Genomic DNA, 23390 nt, shown 5'->3' with positions numbered 1-23390 from the left:
CCTTGGGTGGCTTTGGGAAACCAGGGGCTTTAGCTCAGCCATTGCTGCCCAGACACTTCACAGCCACATACAGCACGGTGACACCCGCAAAAAGCCACCCAGCGATACAAGGGGACACAGGGAGATGCCTGGGGTCTCTGATCCAGGCGCTGGCTGCTAAACCGCTCCATTAGAGACCAACTCATCGTGTCCCAGCAAGCACACAGACCTTCAGGAGCGGATCCGTTTGGGAAGGCAAGACAAAACACAAGTCTCATTTAGGAGTAAAACAAGACTAAACTCCAGTCTTCCATTTTCATTTACAATGCATATTTATAGAGTTGTTTCAGGAGCACCAGCTGCTCCTGCCCTCCCAGTGACGCTGCTGCTGTGACCCAGACCATGTCCCCAATTCTGTCACCTGCCTCGGAGACACGGCTGCTGGTCCCTCTGCTCGAGGTCCAGCACAGCAACACCAGCAGGGAATGACAACGGGAAAGAGCTTTTTCCAGGTATATCCCACCATCCTGGGCCAGTTAGGCTGTTTGTTTCCAGCACAAGTATATAAGCGCGTGTAAAGCTGCATGCTCGCCCCACATGCTGCCTTTGCTCAGGGGATGCCTCCCTAAAAGCACTGGGGAAGATGCTGCTTCGTGGGGAAATCCCTTTGCTATGGGGCTGTTGCTACAATTTATGACCAAGCAGCAGCAACCACGGTCACCTTGTGCCAACAAGGCCAGCCTGGCCCTGAGACAGCAAAGCACGGAGGAGAAAACAGGAGTGAAGAGGGCAGGTTGGACCCAGCGATGAATGTGTGCGAACATGTGAGGTTTTGTGCCCAAGAAGAGGGAGCCTGAGGATGTGCCGCTCGAGCAGTGTCCTTGCATAGCTGTTCCCACTGAGACGGGTCCCTCTGGGGACTTTGTCTCCGGCTCCAGAGCCAGCTCAGACCCCCGCAGCCCAGCGAGTTCCCAGCTTCACCCAAGGGAAGAGGCAGGATGGGGAAAGGAAGACCCGGGAACCTCGCAGAAGAGATGGAGCGAGGATGGGCTTTCCTTACCCAGAGTAAGGGACAGATGGCACCCTGGGCTTTCAGCAACCCACAGACCTTCCCTACAACTCCCTTTACCCGTTTCAGACCCCCCCGTGCAAGCAGAGGCGGCTGCCCACAGCCACACGCAGGCTCACGCCTCACCCCTCGCAGTGGTTTCCCAAACCAAACAGCAACAGGAAACTTCAATGAAATTCAAAAGGGAAATTGCAGTTACCACTGCCCAACACATACACACGTGCCTTCCTCCCTTCCACACCCTCTTCCTCCCAGGAAGGGAAGCGAGGCAGCCCCAACTCAAACCCCGTTCCCAGAGCCGTTCACTGCCGTCACGCTGCCCGTGGACGTGCGGAGCGGAGAAGCACAGCCCCGGCGCGGCCGCTGGTGAGACATCCCCGTGCTGGGGACGTGCAGGAGGAGCTGCTCCGGGTCCCGTCTCCCGTGCGAGGCCAGCGAGTCGCTTTGGATCTGTGGTTGCCGATGAGGATGTGCAGGAATGAATGGGCTGCGTGTGACGGGCGAGGTGATGAGGAGGGGGTGAGGGGAGGAGGAAGAGCGTCGCGCTACGTCTTCCGCTGCCTCGACTCCTCTCGCGGCCTCCTTAGGACGTCACAGGCTGGATGGGAAGCAGGCTGCCGAACTTAAAGTGCTGGATCACGGGAAACTTCTCCAGGCACTGCAGGAGGGGAGATAAAGAGGGGTGAATTCAGGAGACATTTCCACCGTACACAGGCAGCCAGAGCTACATCCTGTCCCTGGGGTCAGGAGATAGCGAGCTCAGGGCCAGGCGGCTCAGATGCAAACAGGGGGGTCAGTCCCAGGATTTCCCCCCATTTCTATGAGGTTACTCAACCCAGTAACACCGCAGAACCCTCTTCCCTTCAGCCAGAGACCTCCACTTGCTGAAATTCAGATCTGGAGCATGAGCAGAAGAGGCATGTTTATATCAGCACTTTCTCCCGCATCACCCCTCCTTGCTCGAGCTGATCTTTGAAGACCTTCACCCTACAAACCCTTTGAGAACTGCAGAACCCCCCCGAGGAAGAGCCTCCCCCTCCCCAGGACAGCGGGGAAGCTCAGAAGCCCAGACCTATGGTAATTCCTCTGGAGCCAGAGGTCAGACAACTGGTTCCAGCACAACTGAACTGCTCACAAGCACACCGGAGCCAAAGCAAGTTTAGAGGTGGTGAAAGCATCCGCTCCTGGGGAATAACAGCCATGCAGAAAAACACCAGCTCCATGGCGAGGCACCAAGGAGAAAGAAGTCCTGTGAGCACCAGGGCACATCGCCTTCAAAGCTTCCTAACGTGTGGGATGCTCAGAGCTGCCACCATCTCCCAGCATGGCCACTTAGACAAACCCTCCGAGGAAGCAGCGCTGGATGGCAGTGACGTGAGGGAGGAACAGAGAGAAATGAATAGTGGAGATGGTGACAGCTAGAAACGTCAGCCCAGCCAGCTCCAAGGGGTTCCATGGAAGATCAGACTGGTTTGGGCTCTGGATGAAGAGACTCTGCCATCAGTGGGAAGAATGGGTATCCGTTCCACTTAACACATTGTCAGCCCAAAAAGAGACAAGTAGACAAACTTCTCCTCCTCTGTCCAGCAGGATTAGCACAAATGTACTGGATTATTAGAGGTACCAAGAGACAGGACCCTCCTTGCATCACTTGTGGGTGAAACTTGGCCAACATGAGCTCAATGGAGGAGATAAGCTTATTTTCTTCTTGCCATCACCTTGTTCACCTTGAAGATCTGCTCAGGACTCAACCGGGGAGTAGAAACATGCATCGGGTCCAACCTTTAAAGATGGAACTAGGACTAGATTAGTTACAATGGAAAGTATTTCCTGACTGACTGCAGCAGAGAAGGAAAGGTCAGGAGACTCAAAAGCAGGCTCAGGGGAAAAACATCAAGGCTACTGCTTTAACCACACTCTATTCTGTCGACTTCTCCACTTGCCTTTGATGGTGAGAATAAGAAAAGCCCTTGCACTTCCAAGCGAGCATGTCTTCACCCATTATATTTATATTATAAATAGACACATTTGAGATTTCATAAACACACGAAGAGCTGAAGACACATGGTCTTCAGTTTACTGCCCATCGCAGACCCTGCGGCAAGCACCCCGGAGCGCCCGAGTGCAGACAAGAGCTCCCAGCCACACAGCCACACCTCAGCTTTCTGTCGGCTGTTTGAAGTCATCCCGTGGAGGGAACAGAGAAGAGACAGAGCATCCAGAGTGCTTTTTAAACGAACCAGGTCTGGGGACTGCCCTGCTCCTGCCACGTGAGAGCTGGTTGTGAGTGAGCATTTGATTTCTCCTGCTCTGCTTCTGCCAAGTGACCCCTTCGCTCTGCTGCCGCCTCCACTCCATAGCTGGTCACGGTCAGCACCGCCCGGCACCGAGCACTTCTCAGCCGCCCCAGACGTGTCAAGGAGCCAGAGCCTCCATCCGAGTGTCTGATTTCACCTGATCTAATTGCAACGGGTGATCGGAGGGGCAGGGAGAAGGCGGGGAGGGGTGTGGGAAAAAAAGGAAATCTTGCTTTCACCTTATCCAGTCAGACAAAACCCAACACCACAACCCCAAACCTTCCGTCTCCTCAATACCGCAGACCGAGCTCTGCCTCAGGAGCTGGACAAAGACCCACGTCAGCACCCGGGGGCTGCTGGCTCACGCATCTTCTGCTAACGCTGACAGTGGCTCATTGGAGCAGGGCTGCAGCGGGGGAGGCTGCACAGCTGGGTACCTCGAGCAGAAACTCGCTCCGGGAGCCAGCAGCAAACAGTCCAGATCTTCAGTAGCGGCTGCGGGTGCCCAGCCTGAAATACCCAGGACTCAGTTTGCACAGGATGAAGCCTCAGCGGCTCCTGAACATTGTGTCATTCCCAGAAAATCAGTGAGAGACCCTCCAGTTGGAAATGCCGGTAAAATCCACACGACCAGGAGCACCTTAACTGAAAGCCCTGCCCAGCCGCGCTGCTGCGTCCGTGCTCCGCTCATCTCCAGGCCAGGCAGGAGCAGCTGGGCCACCAGCGGGCTGGGAGACCCCCAGAGCAGATAGAAAGAACCAGCGAGGACTCTGTTCCCTTCTCCTCACCCACCTGGGTGAACACACACACCAAGCAGAGCCAGGAGAGGACACTGCTGCCTGAGGATAACGTGCTTTGGAATAGTCCTTTAAAATCTACAAAGGTTCTTTGAGGAAACAACTAAATTCAAAGAGCTGTGGTTGGCTCAATGTTTTCTACACCTTAGCCTAAATCTGTGTTGTTATCATAGCAGTTTTTGCATTCTCCCCTTGACACAGCTACATCGCTAGATACTTCTAGAAACACACCAGTACTGGAACCAGCATTTTCACACAGAACATCATTATTCAGAACACACCAAGGACTCCAGAAAAGCCCATGTCTTGGGTGCACTTAAGAGAGCCAGAGACTCTCCCAGTCTCTGGAGGGTCCCCCAGCTGTGCTGTCCCCAAGACATCAGTGGACACGCACATTGCACCGTGGGCACACCCCTGTCATCTCCAGCCACGTATGTGGTACACGAGATGGGAGCACCCACAGGGCACGCGGGGCACCAGGCAGGAGCACCCAAACAGCATGGGGCATGTGGGGTGCCAGAGGAGCACCCAAACAGCATGAGAAGGAACTGGTCCAAAGGAAAGGAAGGGCTGTCAAGGCAGCAGCAGACGATGCTCAGGCTCGAGGCTTTAAGGGACCCACATTTCAGTTCAACAGCACTCCCGGGGCTGCAGTCTTCCCTCCAGATCTCACTCCAGAGGCTCCAGCTCAGGGTTTCCCAGCACACAGCATCTCCAGCCCTGTGATGGAGCTGTGAGTGAGGGCAGTCCCGGAGGGGCGACCCAGGGACACCCCTCCGAGGGGCAGCCAGCTGAGGGGGTCAACCCCCAGCCCGCTTGCTTCTCCTCTTTGGAGGGCGGGAGGAAAGCTGAGCTGGGGGCAGAAGGAGCCAGCGGGCCTGGGAGTGACACCTCAAAGATTAGAGAGGTATGTGGCCTGGAACCTAAACACAGGATGTGCAGCAGAGGAAGGGCTGGGGGAGGGAGCACGGAGTTCGGCACAGTTAACCCCTTTGTGCGCTGGGCCTGAGCAGAGCTGCCCGAGGAGCCCCTGTCATATATCCCAGCAACAGGAGCCTGGTTGACATGAACAGAGACCGCAAGGTGTAGGATTAACTCTTTCCAGCCCCAGCAGTCTCCCTGGGTGCACCAGGCAGCTGCACCATCCTCACTCCTCCAGCATCTTCAGCTCACCCCATACAGTCCCATCCTGCCCAGCAAGAGATGCCGCCTGTTGGCTGTTCCCTCCAGAGGCCCAGATGTGACAGTTCCTGTCCTGCTTCCTCAAGCTCAGGCTTAGCTCGAGCAGGAAGGAGAGATAAGGGAGAGCCAAAACTGCCCAGTTCCCGGTTCCCCAGGTCAGGGCTCGCCAGGAAAGCGCGGCTGGGGCAGCGCCAGCAGAGCCCCGGCACGTGGAGGGCGGCCAAGCTGGAGAGGCTGCTGCAGCCTCGCCGGTCCAGCACATGGCACATATGAGGCTCGAAGTGAGGAGCAATGGGTAGGAAGCATTGAGCCTGCTCTGGGGCTCTTGAAACACAGCATGATAATTTAAACTAAGTCTCCTCCAGCTGGTAAAATAGCAGCGTGGGGATCAGAAGGACAAGCAGGTCAAGACATCGGCCCTAATTTGAAGACCTGCAAGTTGCACTATGGGAAGACAAAAGTCATATTCGCAAAGAATGGCCATTTTGGGACTGGTCTGGGGGGAGACAGGAGGTGGGCAGGAGCTTCCTTCTAACCAGCAGCACCTGAACTGCCAAGGGGTCCCAAGGCACATCCAGCACGGGGGAGCAGCAGCTGCAACAGGACCCCCACCCAAGGAGCAGCAGAGAAGAGCTGACCCGCAGTGAAGTGGAAGGGGAGAGGCATGAGGCCAAGCAGCCTCCCCTGCCCGGGGCGCTCACCTCGGCCTTGTACATACGGATGAGGCCTTGGTTGACCTTGGACCAGGAGGGGACAGCGCTGATGTTCCAGAGCTGGTTGGAGTGCTCGGCAAAGGGACCCGTCTTCATCTGCAAGAGAGACGCGAGCGCGGGGTGAGGGAGCGGGGCCGGCCGGGAGCTCCTGTGCTCACCGTGACGCTCTCTCCCAATCAACGTTCCCACCAAGCCCTGTGACCCACGCACCAGCCCCCTCGCTGCGCCCTCCCTGCCACGGCCACATCACACGAAGTCGTGGCAACCCAGCTCCCCCTCTCCCCAAGAAAATCACGCTTTTTCCTGCCACACACCTCCCTTTTAACGACTGCATTAAAAAAAGCCCCATGTAAGTCCTGTTCTTCCCCCTCTCCATGTCAAGCTTGGCTCAACGCTGTTCCTATTCTACCCAGAACCCTCCCAGTGCAGCACTGCTGGGCTTTCCAAGAAAATGACTCATTCCCCATTCAGATCAACAACAAGCAGCCGCGACAAGCCGCCGCTGCCTCCCCTGAGCGCGGAGGGCAGCGCGGGCTGGCAGCCGCTCCGGTGTCCGCAGCCCGTTCCACACCTGCCTCTGGCACAGGAGCGGCTGGGGGAGGCAGGAGCAGGGGGGACACGCTCCAATCTCGCTCTCCAAACCAGCTCCGGAGCTGCGTTGCCGGTTTGCAGCAGATGCTTTACATCTTTACATTTATTTTATTATTTTTTTTTTACACTCCAGTGTTTCTCCTGCCAGGGCGAGGGGTTTGGAGGAGGGAGGGCAGGGAGGAAGCTACTAACGGGGGCAGTTGTATGTAGATTCCCCGGGTAGTTGTCTCTCCTTCTCCTCCATGAACAAAAACAGACCCTCAGGGAGAAAAAGAAACACAAGGCAGCCACTCTGCCTGAGCGAAGTTCCCATGACATCAGAAACCACAAGGCCGAAGCTCACGCTAAAAAGGAGCGTGGGGAGAGAGGAATCTCTTGGACTCTCGTTCTCGACTCAGGGCTCAAAAACTAACCCCTTCCCTCCACACACGCACAGGCCTGGAGCGAGGGTGGGAAAAAAGCCTCCAAAATCACCTCTCTGCCCATTTGAAAAACAAGCAAGGCCAAGCAATCTGCTTTGGGAAATTGCTGCCGCCCTTCTGCAAGGTCTGTGTGGCACCAGCCCGCTGCAGAGAAAGAAAGAGAGAGGGGAAGGGCTGGAGGGAACCCAAAGGCCTCCCTGCTTGGAGGACAACACGTTTCAAACCTGCTGACCTCAGGGCTGAGCACCAGGAGAAGCAGGTGGGTAGTTTTTCCCGCTGCTCGGAGAGCGCAGACGCGTCCCCGCTTCTCCTCGGTGCTTCTCCTGAGCCGGGGTGACAGATGAGCCTCTCAGCCCTTCCCGCTCCCCTCCGCCGTGTGCACTTTCCTTGCGGAGCCAAGATAAAACGCGCAGATACACAAAGCACGACGTTACCCAGCAGAGCCGGTGTGTTATTAAAGTGTGAGGACTTGGCACTGGTGGGTTAAAGGCCGCCAGGAGCTCAGCACCGGGCGGTTCGCTCGAAGCGTCCCCGTCCCCACATGAGAGGTTTGGCTGAGCGCGTTTTGATGCCAAACCCTCCTCCAGCATCGCCGCCCTCCGCGGGGCCACAGTTTGCATCAGCCACCACCTGGGCCCTCCTCACCTGGGGTGCCCAGCGAGGGACGGCTCAGCTACGGTTTCAAACTGGGGAGAGAGGAAAATAAAGGGGAAACAAAAAAAATCATCTCCTTCCACCCACAAAGGGCAGAGAGGGAGAGCTGTGGGGGGAGAGCGAGAGGCAGCGAGCGCTGCAGTCCCGCAGTGACCCCAGGGGAATGGAGTGAGTCAGAGCAGCCATATTGAGCAGGAAATTACTCACAGACGCGGCGTTCCTGCCTCTCGGTTCCCAAGAGAATCGGCCTTTTGTAAATGGTTCCTCTGTCAGTGCCGGGGGGAGGGGGACGGCTGAGGCCGTGCTTTCCTGTCAGCTCCTTCCCTTCCAGCAGAAACCTGAGCCCTCCCTTCCCAAACCTCCAAATTTAGAAGCCAGATTGAAGCTGAAATTCCTGCTGCCTGGGCTCTCGGAGCAGCATCTGGGCGATCGCACCGATCGTACCTGGCACCCCTGTCCTGCCAAAACATACACAGCGCTGCCACCGCCACCATCCGCAGCGACGCTTCCAAATCCTCCTCACGGGTACCACACGCGCACCCTGCAGCGTGTTTTGGCCAGCAAGGGGACCTCTTGAGTCCCAGCCGGCTCCATAAACCTCGTCCTATTCCAGAACCACGCGTTCAGGTCCAAAACCACCCCGTGGATTTCCCAACAGCAGCCCAGCTTACACAAGGCTCGCTGCCGATGCTGCCATAAGGAGGATGAGGAAGATGCCGCAGCGGGTTCAGCCTGAACATGGTCTTGACGCTACTTTAATAACCTGAGCTTTAAATATACGCGTGGCAAAAACCACAACGGTGTATATTCACGTCCCTGAAACATCACCCAGGGGCTGCAAAAAATACCTGCTCAGGAGAGTATTCTCTCGCTTGAAAGAAAACAACGGGCCTCGGTTGTAGGTTGCGGAAACAAAACCTGCTCTCATGTCGATGAGACGTACCAGATCCTCTATGGGAACCACTGCCGTGTTTGCTACGTGTTTAACACCTTTAAAGGAGAGCTGTTTCCAGCTGAAAAGCTCAGAAGAAAATAGCATCGTTCATTTATTAAAGTCTCTTAATCCCTTCTGTCTTTTTCCTCGCTATTTTGTGTTGTTGTTGATTTTGGAGAGGAAGCGTTTGGAGGCACTGGAGGCTGGCTGAGCCCCCTCTAGTGGCAGTACCGACCTTCTCAGGCGTTTGGGGGAGAAAAATCAAACTTTATAAGCAAAATCTTTACCAAAAAAAACTAAGAAGTGTTTGCATGAAGATGGATTGAAAATGCCATGCGATAATGCGGGTTGTTACCATTCCTCAGCGGCTCAGGCCAGGAGGGCTCCCTGCCACCAGGTGGCACTGAGGAACACAGCAGAAACACCCAATTCCACGATTCTGAACAAATGTATTGAAAATTAAGTGAAATCACTTACTTTAAGTCTACTAAGAAGCAACTTTCCGCAGGCAAAAGCAGCACGAGCTGAAGAAGCAGGATGGTGCTGTGTGTTTTAAACTTCACGTGTCACCTGTGTACTGCAGAATTTTCTACACTCGTGTCAAGAGTTGCAGGTTTAAATGTTTTTAACAGGTCAGTGCACTGCCTGGATATTCCAGAGGCCCAAAGAAATAAAACAAATCTTAGAGTATCTTGGCTGCTGCTTTCCAGCCCTCCTCTTGATCTCTTCTGCCAATGCCTCCTTACTGCCCATTTAATTCTGTTTTAAGGGTTAAATCCTGAGAGGTGCTAAGTACCAACAAACTCTACTAGATTCAGCAGTACCTGACTCAGCACCTCCTGGGGTCTGGGCCAAAGGCTCCTATGAAAATTCCCAACGTGAAAGGCTAAGTTCATACTCTGTAACCTCCCTTCTCATCTAATCACTAAATTAGAGAGGCGAGGAAGGGGGAAAGCGAACAGAACAAAGGGAAGAACCGCACTTTGTCCTTCAAAATTAATCCCATCAACTCTTTCTTGCCAGAGACAAGAAATCCCTCACCACAACAGAGCGGGCGGCTCTTGCTCTCCTTGCCCAGACCGTGCAGCACGAGGGACGGCAGAAACGCAGCAGCTGAGCACAGAAAGCCGCGAGCTCCCTCGTGGGGAAACGCTGCTCACGGTTGGCAACACGCTGAGCATCGCCAGCCCCTCACCCAGGGGCCACAGAGTCCTTGAGCAGAAACACGATCCCGACAGCGTTGCCAGCTGGGGGAACCTCAGCACCATCTCCGCTCTGGATCGTTTGCGAGCAAGGTGTTTAATGGGTAGAGCTTTTGGTGGAATCTGGAGGAGACCAAGCTGCACGGAGGTCTGGGAGCCTGCGCTAAAGCCCAGGGGCTGCCAGGCAGCACCCAACGGCTGGAGGGAAGGGAGGGTTTCTTGGCAAGCCCAGACGTTCTGCAGCTCCTACTTCATCTTCCAAGCACACTTGCAGGCACCAGCCTTCTCCATCCAAGTTACCACTGACTGATCCAAGTGATGATCCCGAGTTATTTGTTTGCTCGTTACAGCTCCCTTCAACTGCAATCCACACCCGTCCAGCTTAATTATACTTTCCTCTCAATATCCCTGTCTCGACTCATTCAAGGAAAGCGCCTCAGACATGCAACAACAATTCGTCCACAATTCTGTCAGAGCAAACAAACAAGCAAAGGAGGAAAACCACAGCCAGAGCCAAGTATCTAATGTCAAAAGAACTTCCCTGCGGGACAAACCTCCCAGCCCTCACCTCTGTAATGAAGAGGATGCACTCCAGGAACATGAAGTCTTTATGGTTTTCATTTACCACCTTCTCATCAACAAAGTGTCGAGGCTCCAGATTTGGATGGTCTAAAAAGAGACAACAGAAAGTAACCTGCATGGCATCCCGGCTTCTGTAATCAAATTCAATCAGGCCTTGTCCTGCCCCCTTCCACAAGAAACACAATCAGCCCAGAGCTGCTCCCTTCAGTCTCATCTCCCACTCCAGTGCCTCAGCAGTGACGGCAACTGGTAAACTCTCTAGGGCAGAAAATGTGTTTTCTAGCACCACAAACAAGACTCACCTTTCAAAAAGCTTGTAGTCATTTCAATAAAGACAGATGTACTGTACAATGAAGCCTTCCAGCTCCCAACCTAAGCAACTAGCTTTATTTGGAAAGCCGAGGGGAAAAAAAAAAAATCCAAGCAAACTATTCTGCTGTATTATACACAAACTTGACATATTTGCATTTAAAAGTCAGTCCCAAGCTCCACTGTCTTTGCAATCTAGACTGACGGGACAGGGGCAAGCTGGGACATGAGAAGATTTTTCTTAGTACCTATCAGCTGGGAACTGCCCCATATGAAAGGCAGAAATTGGAAGTCATCCAGGCCCCACACGCCCTGGCTGCCAGCAGGTTCCATCCTGTAGGTCTTCTGAAGTTTTCGCATTACTTCGAGGTACCTGAGACCAAAGAGAGAAAGAAGGGTTAAGACAAGGACGTCTTCTGTCTTCTTTGACTTACATGAGGACAAAGACAACCAGTTTGTGGAGAAGGACATAAGCTCCATTGCTCTGCAGCAGAAAGCAGCCTGTTGGTACGTATAATAAACATCAGTACCTTTTAAAAATTGGGGTGTTTTTTTAGCACCAAATTCACTAAGAAATCAAGTGGCAGAGGTTTGTTTTGTCTGCAGTGCCTTATGCTGGTGCAGATCTTTCCCCATCCTCACTGTTATTACAAAACATTGATACCTCACTCTCCTTCAACAACTTCCAAAAGAGCTCAGAAAGCTTTCTACTGGACAGCAACCACTACCACTTTTCAGGTGGAAAAACTAAAGCTGCAAGTACTATTGAAAGAAACTGTTTACATGCCACCAGTGATACAGCTGGGATTAGATCTCTGGGCTCCAAACACTCATTGCACCAGTTTCATCACTACCAACTCCACCTCCTGGGCTGGAAACACATCTTGAGGAGCCATGGAGCCTCTTTCACAGATTATCTTTTTTTTAATGCCTGAGGAGATGTTAGATTCCCTGACCAGATATTCCTGTGCATCAGAAAGCACAGAGCTTCACCCATACACCTCTGCAGAGCTCAGTGACGTGTGCTCAACTGGAGTCACTTTCCAGAAAGACACTCAGCCTCTAGTAGACAACGTGCTACCTTCTCTTTTGGAAATTATAAGGGGTCACCGTACAGTCCATTAAAAAGTACATCTGCCTCTTAATTTTGTCTAAATTCGTTTTCAGATTTCCCATTCTGCCCTTTCTCTCTAGGCCAGCAGGCCTTCAGCGCTCATGTTCTCTAATTATGTACCCGTCTTTGTAGAAGGTCCTCGGCTTGCCCAGCTCACACCCCAGGAGGAGGCTCTTCTTACAATTTCTCACTCCCAAATGTGTGCAGGTGAAAGGAAAGAAAGGGAATACAATCAGCCCAGACGACAGGAGGAATCTGGTGTACGGACCAGGCAGTAACACCTCGCGCATCTCAGGCACCAGGAGGTGAACTCTGTCAGCGATCTGCCCCCAAACAGCCCGATGCTTCCAGCTCTTCTCCTGCCATTTCCTCACCTGTTAAATACTTTAAAGACGATGGCCATCTGGTCATCCACTCTGAGTACACCGATTTTGCAGAGGCAGCAGAGAAAAGCTGCAAATGCAGCTTCGTGCCCTGGTTAAAAGAGATAAAGAGATGTGACACTGGTGTGTATGGTCCCCCCTCTGTGGGCACCACAACGGCTCTTCAGAAATCACAGCCAGCTGTCCCCAAGGTGCTCCCTCATCCCACTGATGACATGAGTTGGCAATATTTCATCCCCACACAGCACTCCCCAAAAGTATAACTTCTAGACATTCATGAGGTGATTATTAACCCTGAGGAAAGAGGAAAAATTTCTGGAGGAAAACCAGCTCTGGCACTGGGTGTGCTGGGAGCAAGGCAGGGCCTTTCCTGGGAAGCAGAACACTGCAGACTTGTCTGCTCAGGGGATGCAAGAGAACCTCACATCTGCAAATAAACAGATTTCCTCCTGCTTCAAAAATATCTGTGTCAGAAGGACACAGATCCCAGGACGCTGCTGGGAACAGCCTGTCCCAGAAAGTGTTGGGATCTCAGGTGGGGGCTCTGCAGCTCAGTCCCCCAGTGAACAGCAAGGAAAAGAAGCAACCAGCAAAACCAGAGCCATGTCTTTTAGTGGAAGGGACCACAGAAAAAAGCAGGATACATGATCATCATGAAGAAGTGCAGCTCCCACTGTAGGAACAAAGAGCACCTGTGGTCCAGCTACTGTGAGCCAGGACATTGAGCCACTGGCCTGGGACACACAGGACAGGGGGAAAGGCTGAATTTCCCTCCCTGAGCTGACAAAACCCCAGGCAGTGGGTCCCTTTCCAAAGACAACATCTCCCCCTGGTGCCGGCGAGCCGCAGCTCTGCTGGCAAGCACCGCTCAGCCTCTTCATCCTCGTACGCACCATCCTCCTCCTCTCCCTGACCAGGTCCAAAGTCTCCTTGCCCCCACAGCATCTCGCTCTCCTGCCTTTTGGGGGGATGCTCTCCTCGGCACATCTCCTGTCCTCCAGACAGAGGAGCAGAGCATGTAGACAATTATAGATTTAAGTGTAACTGAAGCCAGTGTAGTTACTCCAACCTGCAATTCAGTGTCTCCTTAGGTGGAAAATGCTTCTACCTTCAGATTTCAAACCTCTCTGTAACCTGTGATGTCACTTCTAGGGAGCAGCAGACCTCAAGCCACCTCCCACTGAACACAAACTTGAACTGGAGCTACAATGGGAACCAAGTAATTCTATTTTATCCCTCTGAACTGCCTATGGCAGATCAGCCACGCTGGACTGCTGTATCCTACAGCTCATCCCAGAACAGTTTGGACAGCTCGGTTCACATTTCCTCGGCTGAGACATTAGCAGAGTGTTTTTAGCTCTGGCACAGCTCTGCTGCCAGCCCCAGCTCCCTCAGTCACAGCCCGTGCTGGGCGCAGGGCTGAGGAGACCTGAGAATTAAGCTGTTTGTATCAAGCGGGCACTCAAACAAAGTGGCACTAACATATTTAAATAAATGCAGCACCAGGCTCCAAAGGATCACTACCCGAGGAAGTCAAGCCTCAACCAGCACGCGCACCCTGGTACCTGTGCCATAGTCAATGCGGGTGGAGTTCCCCACGGATTCCTTCAGGTACACAGCCACTTCTGGCGCAGCGTCAGCCAAATGCTTGGGGATCACTGTTGCCACCAACTTTTCTGCTTCCTGAAAGACACAAGAGGCTCCTTTGGACCAGACGCTCTCATCAGAGGAGAAGATGGCACCAGCTGAGGGGTGATGCGCATCCAGAGGAGGATCCTTCACAGCTTATGTGAGCGATTCCTCTGCAGGCTGCTTGGCTGTCACACGACGATGGAGCCGTTCTGCCGCCCCCGCTGGGCATGCTGCCCTTCCACAGGAGCCACATCGAACACTGCACGTGAAAGACATGCTCACCTGGTCTAGTTTGGCGTACCAGGTCCTGAAGGCTTTGTTCCCAAAGCGAGAAGGTTGATCCACCGGCGGGGTTTCATCGATCCATCTGTCAAGGGTGTTCAGAAGAGCCACTAGCTTTTCAATGGGCTGCAGAGACAAAGAAAATGGGGGGTCACGGTGACATAAAACAGAGCAGTCCCTCAGGCTCTGACATCTCTGCCCTGGATTGGAGTTGTTAAAGCCCACACTGTCCTTCCCAAGGGTGGCAAAGGGAAACAGGATGTGCCAACCGCCCCGAAATGCAGAGAGGCAGAGAAAACCGACCTTCCCCTCAGAAGACCAGCCCAGTACAAAGCCCAGCCCGAGGCAGGCTCTCCAGTCACCCACACAGTCTTTCATGAGCTGTAACAGCTCTCTGCTGCAAAACCTCTGGGAGAAGAGCGACAGCAAGCTCTGAGCTGGAGGGCACAGGGACTGAGAAGGGAAGAGCTGCGCAATTTGGGGATCTACAACACAAAACTGAGGCTCTGTATCCTGAGGGTCCTACATCCCCCACGGGACACAGCACAGCATGCACCGTACATCCTCACCAGCAGCTGATGGTGGGACCAAGAGACCCTTCTCAAGGCCTCTAATCTTAGTCCTGAAGTGTCTCTTAGGAGCCAGGATTAGCAGGGATGGTCTTAGCATTTGTACAGCTAAGCGCAGCAGGGCCTAAGCACAAATCAACCTTCTCAGCATGATTTCTGTTGCTTTGAACTCATACCAGCCAGAATACGGCAGCTCCAACCCAGTGATACCCAGTGCATGTGGCAAAATACAACCCAGCCAGGGCAAGAGGCAGCCTGGTTTGCCCACCAGCGGTCTCATCGGAGAAAGCATGAGAAACTCTTGGCTCTCAGAGAAACATCTCAACACAAACACAAAGCTGACGGGAAGACAAATGCAACGGTGAGACAACAGAACCATCTTTCTGACACCTAGTGCGGGACAAAGAAAGTGAGGAGCCTGTGTAAGATGGAGGGGAGCGACTGGAGGAGGCACTGCTGTCGTCAGGAAGGAAAAGAGGAGAGGTTCAGCAGGCGATGCAGCACGATGTCTTGGGCTGTGCTGTAAGGATCGGGGTTTGCCAATGCACACAGCCTTGCTGGGGAATGGCTGCAACCTGTGCACCAAGAGGCAGCACCACAGGCGGCACTTTAAGCAGCTCCAAACAGTTTTAGAAGGCTCTGTCGATGACTGGTCAAGCCTGCCAGAGGCTCTGGGATTCTCCTCACCCAACTCCAGGCAGCCAGAGAGCCAACAGCCACGGCAGCAGCTGGCCAGGCCCCGGGCAATGTAGGCTCCTCTGTCTCGAGAGGGGATTCCTCCTTCAAGGGGACAAAGAGGACGGCAGAAGCAGCGGCTGTTTTGACTTTGCTGGAGGCATCGAGCGTGTGAAGCTGGCTGGTCTCCTGGGCTGTGGTTCAATTCTTCACGCTGCCTGCCGGGAGGACGAGGAAACGGCCGAGCCCAGCAAGTTCCCAGCCCTTGAAGTGCCACTTGAAGCAGGTGGGTGGAGAGACGGGAACAGCAGAGCTGTGCTGGGGATCGCTCCCCACAGGAAGGGTCTCAGGGCAGACACGGCCCCCCACAGACAACAGCTTCTCTGGGGCTGAGGACATGGGGGGAATCAGCCAGTGGGAAGCAGGATTGGGCAGAGGAGGGATCCACCCCCCCGACAGGACCTTGACACTTGTCCACTGAGCCATAGAGGACAAGACATAGAATCATAGAACAGTTTGGGTTGGAAGGGACTTTGAGGGTCACCCAGTGCCACCCCTGCCATGAGCAGGGACATCTTCACCAGCTCAGGTTGCTCAGAGCCCCATCCAGCCTGGCCTGGGCTGTGTCCATGGATGGGGCATCCAACACCGCTCTGGGCAACCTGGGCCAGAGTCTCACTGCCCTCTCTGTAAAAAAAGAGTCTTCCTCATGTCCAGCCTGAATCTCCCCTTTTTTAGTTCAAACCCATTATACTTCATCCTACTGCAACAGGCCCTGCTAAGAAGTCTGCACCCATCTTTCTTATAGACCTGAGCAACACAGAAGAGCCCAGTGCCAAGGGACACGGGGGCCAGAAGTCCTGGGTGTCCTGGTGAGGCTGCAGCTGGAGCCACTAACACCCGGTGCCCCAGATCCCATGGACCGAGGCAGCACAAGCCCCTCTGCTCCAGCTCCCTGCTGCCCAAAGTGCTGCTGAAACCCAGTGTCTCCCCACTGCTCTGGTCCAGGTTTGGACTCAGCTCTACTCCTTCCCAGCTATTGCATTCCCCTCCAATTAAGCAACAGTGTCCCCAGCACTGGGTTGCATTAAATAATTAAATCATGCTGGTGATTTATCCGCTGGCACCAGCAGCTCATTATGAGCCGCTACCGTATTTCAAACCCCTCTCAGCGAGCGCTCGGTGCTGCTGGATAAATGGAGGCGAGGACGGGCTCCTTCCCCCTCCCCAGATCTGCCTGCAGGCCTTGGGGAGCACGAGAGTCCAACCGCCCCTTTCCCACTCGCTTGCTTTAAAGGGATTAAAAAGCCCAACCCCACAGAACACGGGAGAGCAGGACCCAGCTGCTGCTCAGCCATGCCAATAAATAATTAAAGAGATGTGGCTCGTTTGGGGCTCAAGGCCTTTTGAAAAGGGGGTTACTAAAAAGCAGCAGCTTCCCATTGTCCAGCAGAGGAAGCTTGTGCATCCAGGGCTGAGCCCAGCAGGGGAGAAGGACGGAAAAGCTGAGCTTAGGCGAACACAACCATCAGCACCACTGCAGCCGTGTTTTGCCTGGCTGGGTTTTTAAGCTCTATTTTTGCTTTACCTTTCCAGTGATCAAAGCAAGGGCAGCCTCCCCCCGCCAGCTCCCCGCTCTCCTTGCTCTTCTCGTTGTGCTGATTTTGCATCCCCTTGACCCTGAATCTGCCACCGGTCCCAAAGGCAAAGCACAGAGCCTCCAACGGAGCAGAGACCTGTCAGTAGCTCTGAGGAGCAGGGGCCGGGCAGTGGAGGTGCTGAGAAAGCACCACAGCAGCTAGAGCTGCCTGTGGGGACCCAGCCTGTCCCTGTGGGCTCCTCAGGCCCTGTCAGAGGGGGGAATTGCTAAAATCGTGGCATTTGCTACTTCCCCCACTTCCCTCCTGGAAGCAGAGCAAGCCACGAGACCGGCCAATCTCCCACAGTGCAGCGAACGGTTTGAAGGGCACGTCTGCTCCTCGCATGGCCAAAATTAACCTCCTCCTGGCTGCCCTGCTCCTCTGAGCGAAGTCGCAGCTTTGCTAAACCGCTGCAGGCTGCAGCCCCAGCCGCCGCTGCCCCGACCCCGCGGGAGGAGCGCTCCCTCCCGCAGAAGGCAGGTCACAGCCTATCAGTCACACAACCTTGCGCCAAACACGGCACCCACGCCAGAGTCCTGAACAACAGCTCAGCTATCGCTGCTCGTCAGATGCCTCCAGCAACACCCCAGACAGCTCCACGCAGCTTTTCCGTAAGAGCAGAGCAAGCTCAGTAAGTCTCAGAGGGGGCTCAGCCCCCAAAGGATGCAGCTCTCATTCCAGCAGACAGTTTGGTATCGACACACACTACTCTGGAAACCATTAAGCTGCCTCTTTCAAAGAGGAGCAGACCATACCTCCATACCTTCTTTTTTTTTTTCTTTATTTTTCTTTTTTTCCACAGCAAAGCAATACCAGTAAGTCATGGAGAGGATACACGTTCAGCAGAAAGGATTCCAGGAGGTCATTTGCCAAAGAAAGGCGTCCCCAGCATTTGATCAGGGAGGAAGATGGGATGGCACAAAAGCACATCAGCAGCAGGAACAGCAAAAGAGAAGAAAGCGAAGTGGAGATGCAAGCAGAGGCCACGAGGGGCTGAGCCTTTAAAAGCACAGATAAGCAGTTTGATCTACAAACGAACAGGCAACCTCATCAACAAGGCGACCCTGGGGATGCTCCACCTGCGCCTCGAGTCGCAGGCTCCTGCTCTCCTCAGCGCGTGGGGAATGAGACGACGTGTCCCTGCTGCTTCCCGAGCAGGATCGCGTCTCTTGTTTGTCACCTGGCCTGGGACTGCGGATGGAAAAGCATTCACTCCACGAGCGATCCGCTGCACGGACACAGCCCTCACACAGCTCTTCCTAGACAGCTGGCAGCTCAAAGGGGTTGGTGGAAGAGGGTTTGGGGTTTTTTTTCCCCCCTCTGTTGTTTGGCTCATTTTTAATGCTTTGTTTCCCTAGAACTGCTCGGTGAATGGCTGGGAAGGAGCGAGACAAAGACAAAACTCAAAGGTGAAATGCAAAGAGTGGGAAGCAAGAGCAGCATTTGACAGCAGTTTCTGCTGAACTGAAGGAACAAAAGGTGAACACAAAGCCTGTGAGGGAGGGACTCATTATCCCTGATCCCCTCCATGAACTACAAGCAAGTTTCTCATTCACACACTGGTTTCTAGAAGGGAGGGCTGGACTTAACATGCCCGTTTCAAATACAAATGACGAAGTTAAAGATCACCGTAGGCTGCCTTCCCACACCAGAATGCAGCTATAAACAGTGCCCATTCTGCTTTGGTCTTTTTAGACTATTCCTGGCTTTCTTGCACAGCCGTGACAAGTTTGAACAATACAAATGTACCCAAGAATCTCCCCATTGCAACGCAGAACCAGGGAGTGGGATCCAGCGAGCAACATGGAAGAGAAACTGGCGGCCACCAGCACATGTTCTGCAGGTGGTGGCAGCACCCAGAGAGACCTCAGGCCAAGCAGTCGCACCACTGAGAGCACCTGCCTTTCCCCTCTGCCTCCAAACCATCTCCCCATGCCCTGACGAGGTGAACAGGCATTAAAACCAGTCACCCGGTCCCACTGAGAGGCAACGGGAGAGCAGGAACCATACAGACATCTCAGCCTTTTGCCTGCAACCAGAAGGGAGCAGCACATCTTCAAAACATCACTGGTTGAAGTCAGATTGTGAAAACAGGGTTAAAACATCCTTTCTGTACCCTCCTTTTCACCACCAGCTTCTGTCCACTTGTAACCTGCTTGGTTTCCCATCCAGCGAGCACACACAGGGGAGGATTGTGGCTGACATCTGCATCCCCAAGAATAATCCGACTGCATTTATTCTCCCTGGCTTGCAGATAAGCTCTCAGCTCATTCCTCACCTAGGAAATATTCACTATAGAGCCCCCCTAAAATAATAAAATTAATTTTTTTAAAAAAAAGGAAAAAAGTACCAAAAAAAATATTAAAAGGCAGTAAAGTAGAAACAAGAGCATCCAAATTCTTCTCCTACCTCTGAAACTTTGTACTCGCAGGTCAGCTTCTTGCCCCTGACACCTTCATTCAGAGTGAGGATGAAGCCCATGTAATCTGCGTATGCCTGCAAACACACCCGAAAGAGCAGGGCGTCAGTAAACACCCGCGGTCTGTTTGAACCAGCACTCCCGCACACCCAGAGAACCTTCCCCAACACACAGCGCTGCCTTCCCAGAGCCTCCCAAGGCATGGGGCTGGCTGAGAGGCTGCTGCTATTTTTGGCAGACCTCAGAGGCAGATGGTGATTGCACTGAGAACTCTGCATCGCTGTAAAAGTGACAGAGCGGAGAATCCTAAAAAAGCTCGCATTGCCCTGAAATCCTTCCCTCAGCTCCTTCCTACCACGTTAAAATTCAAACTCCTCAGTTCTGTAGAGTCTCAGCTGTGCCCGGACACCCCGCTCGGTGCTGCTCCCCCTCTTCTCCTTCTCCATCACGGGAGAAGAGCAGGAGACAGCCCAGGCTCCCCACCACTCTCCTCCTTAAATCTGCTGCTTTTGAAGCATCGTACCCCACGTGGCTCTGCAGCTCTAAGGCTCTGAGAGCACCAGAGCAGTCCCCTGCCACCGCTCCCTCCTCAGGCCCCTCTTGCACAGAAATCCTGACCAGGAGCAAAACCTTAAACTCAGGACACTTAACAAAGGAAGGTTTGCTTGAGACCTGGCTAGAACTTGAGCTTCTCTTAAGACATCACAGATCGGTCATCAAGCAAGAACTTGCTCCCAAGAGGTGGGACAGGTTTGGGCTGACACACCAATCCCTCAAAGGCAGAGAGGGGAGAACCCGCCTGTTCCACCAGCTCCATACATACTGTCAACAAAAATTATCCAGAAAATTGAAGGCTTGAGAGCCCTCTCCAGCCCAAGAAGGCCCCAGGAACCAACTCAGCCTAATGCTATTAAAGGGGAGCAAGACCACTGGTTACATCCAGTTTCGATATAACATACAGGCGAGGCAGGATGAGTTACAGCTCCTTGTTTAGCTTGTTAAAAGGGGGTAGTAATAATTTCTAAGCATCTCTGGTCTCCCTGGCTCGCTCCTTTGTCAGAGCGTTTGGCTGCCAGACTCCACACTTCGCTGCCAACTCATTTTCCTACAATGGGTAGCGACTCTTTTGCTCGAACACACAAATCCATTAATTTCCCATTACTTGCCCAAACTTGCTTCACCTCGTGGCTGTTCCCAGCCCAGACCTGGCTGCCACTGAAGCATAATTAGCACCTCCCAGAGCCCCAGAGCCATACCTGAGAGCGCTTCCACTTGGCCATGTCGGAAACCATGTTTATCTCCTTTTTGGGGATCATGAAGTTGTGCTGGAGGGGAGGAGCCACCTCCTCAGAGGTGCCTGGAAGATGCAAAAAAGAGGTAAAATAGAGGCAGTGAGCAGAAGAAATCCTCAGTCTTCCTTTTTTACAAACCAACATTCATTTCTCTGGAGACAGAATGCAAACAATCCACCCCAGCGTGGGCCATTGTCTCATCAAGTCCTCCTCACCAAAAAACATCCTCTCGATCCCCGGAACACACACTCCTAAGGACACTGCAAGGCTTCGGAAAGCATCATTGTGTTTGTTTTCACTCCTAAAGGGGCATTTCCCATCCAGAGACACAGTGCAGGGGCTGTCCAGGGCACCAGCGAGCCAGTTTAATTATTTGTGCGTAATGAAGACAAGCCTCAGGTTGTGCTGAAGCACTTAGCTCCCCAAACAACTAACCATGCCTTGTTTTTTGGGTGTTAAGCCTGAACTGCGTTGCCCTGAACCAGACAACTCAAGCAATTCAATAGATGGCAGCCCAGAGCCACAGCCTTGTGCTCAGAGGATGCCGGGACGCGGCCTTTTCCAGGTGGAAGCTATGAAGATCATTTCATTTTAAAGCTCTTTCAGAGCCCAGGATGTAATATTTAATGCGAATGCAAACTGTTACGCATTAGATCAAGCTCTTCCCTTGGTCATCGGAACCGAGGACCCAGCCCTGTGGGAAGCGTCGCTCCGTCCCCACTCTCCAGAGCTCTTATCCCAACCCGCAGCCCTGCACCAGGACACCGCGGAGCCAGAAACGCTCCACACACTTATAGGTAACTTGCATTAAACTCCTGTAAGTGCAACTTCTAATAACAAGAGGCAGTGCCGCAGAGCACTGTTAAGGAAACCAGGTGCTAAAGTGAATTTATGAATTCTGTTAGAGTCACCCAGCTCATCTTTTTAATCCTAGAAAAGCTGTTCAGCCCCGGCCACCGTGGCAACACTTCAGCAACTGCTCTCCATGCTACAGCAAGCTCAGGCACTGGCTCCTCACCATCCGCCACCAAACTCCAACTCCTTTAAATATTATTAGCTGCATTTACATAGAAAATACTAGCCAGTGGTGTCAGGAGCCTTTTGTGCAGCAGAGCAGTGCTGTCTAGCAGGCAGGTCAAGGAACAAGGAATCCACAGTTGTGGGAATCACACAGAGTCTCCTACAGACTTGTCACGTAAGCTCAGAAAGTCATTTAACTTCTCTGCCTCTCAAGTTCCCCATCTACAGAACAAGCGCAGCCTCATCGCCTGCCGAGATGTTTCGGTGTTGGGTTCGTTCCTCCGCACAAGCGACAGTGAAACTCCCACGTACAAGGCTGAGAGGAACAACACACAAGGAATTTAAATGAAAGACTCATTTGCCTCTCTTCTGAAAATTCAGCGCACAGTCCTCAGTGACTCACACTGTAATAATGGAGCTCTTGTTTTAAAATAACTCATAACATGAAAACAATGAAAAACTCGCGAGCAGCAGTGCAAAAAGACAAACACTGACGCGTTCGTTAACACAGGTGACACATATAGACCAGGGCAGCGTCCTGGACCCGGGTAGGGGGATCCAGGTGTTCGCCCAACATCTGTCTCACCGCAGAACTTGTTTCACCTCTTTGCATTTGTTTCTCAACCACCACTTCTTCTGACATGCGCTTTGTGCTTTTCCTCTTGAGGGGGAGAACACGGATACTCGAGGAAGGAAACACTGTGAGGTTTGGGGGTTATAGACTATAAAATGAATAAATAAGCAAATGTCCAAACCCAATAACGCGATGGAGATGGAAGCAGAATGGGTTAGGTTTATAAGTGAAGCTTGGACAGTCTTACTCTTGTGGTGTGAGGAGAAGAAACAAACTCAGCCAAGAGATGGACCCTGCACCAGCAAACACCCCCTCGGCTCGGGAGCCACGGAAAACGAGCTACAGCCGCCTGAGTCCCGGCCGCCCGGAGCGGCCCAACCTCGGCCGCCCGCCCCCGGCCCCGGGAACAGCCCCGAACCGGCAGCTCAGGGCCCGGCCCGGGGATCGGGGGCTTCAGGGCCCCCCGTAACCCCAGCAGAGCCTCTTCCCGCCTCCCGCCCCGCAGGCCCCGCACTCGCTGCCGCCGCCTCCGCAGCGCGGGCCCTGGAGCGCCCGGACGGAGAACCCGCGAAGGATGAGGCCCAGCACCCCACCCCAGCCCCCGGGACACCGCTCAAGGGCCCCCGGCGCTGCCCCCAGCCCACAAGGCCCCGGAGCCGCCCCTGGCCCCTCACCTGCCCGCCGCTCGCTTTCTGCCATCTTCCCGGAGCCCGGCCACCGCCGCCACCCCTCACCTCTCACCTCCGGACACGCCGAAGCCGCCGGCGGCCATCTTTGAGCAGGGCACGGCGCCCGGCCTTGTCGCGCCTGAGGCTGTCAGCGGGCGGCGCGGCTCCTCCCGGCCACCGTCGCGGCTCACGCCGCCATGTTTGTGCGGGGCACGGCCTCCGCTGCCCATGCAGGACAGCCATGTTTGTGCGGGGTGCTGCGGCGCCACGAGGAGCGGGTGTGCGCGGACGAGAGAGGGGGCGCGCCCCGGCGGGCAGGGCGGCTCTTCTGACCAGCTCCCGGAGAAGGCAGCGGGCAGAGGAGCCGCATCCCCTCTCCGACACCAACCGC

General features: G+C 53.9%; 1 protein-coding gene across 2 annotated transcripts; it reads right to left on the bottom strand.

The window, feature by feature from the left end:
• Positions 1-1219: 1219 nt before the first annotated feature.
• Positions 1220-23307, bottom strand: PTPA (protein phosphatase 2 phosphatase activator). Of its 2 annotated transcripts, XM_080355698.1 has the most exons (10): positions 23006-23307; positions 20702-20802; positions 19436-19522; positions 14143-14268; positions 13794-13911; positions 12220-12319; positions 10980-11104; positions 10409-10509; positions 6026-6133; positions 1220-1706 (listed from the first exon to the last, which is right to left on the bottom strand). In XM_080355698.1, exons 1-10 carry the CDS (start codon positions 23028-23030, stop codon positions 1632-1634), a joined length of 966 nt encoding a protein of 321 aa, XP_080211824.1. In that variant the 5' UTR covers positions 23031-23307; the 3' UTR covers positions 1220-1631. The 2 variants fall into 2 exon arrangements, with proteins under 2 accessions (XP_080211824.1, XP_080211825.1); XM_080355699.1 differs by lacking the exons at positions 19436-19522; positions 20702-20802; positions 23006-23307 and adding an exon at positions 17782-17994.
• Positions 23308-23390: the final 83 nt, after the last annotated feature.

This window comes from Nesoenas mayeri (genome assembly GCF_963082525.1).
Source record: "Nesoenas mayeri genome assembly, chromosome: 18".
Taxonomy (NCBI): domain Eukaryota; kingdom Metazoa; phylum Chordata; class Aves; order Columbiformes; family Columbidae; genus Nesoenas; species Nesoenas mayeri.
This window is presented reverse-complemented; position numbering and strand designations above follow the sequence as displayed.

Coding starts and splice junctions, on each gene's coding strand:
- PTPA (XM_080355698.1), bottom strand. CDS start 23,030: ATGGCAGAAAGCGAGCGGCGGGCAG. Junction 20,803..23,005: donor AGAAAGCGAGCGGCGGGCAG/GTGAGGGGCCAG, acceptor TGCATCTTCCAG/GCACCTCTGAGGAGGTGGCT. Junction 14,269..19,435: donor GCGAGTACAAAGTTTCAGAG/GTAGGAGAAGAA, acceptor TTGTCTCTGCAG/CCCATTGAAAAGCTAGTGGC.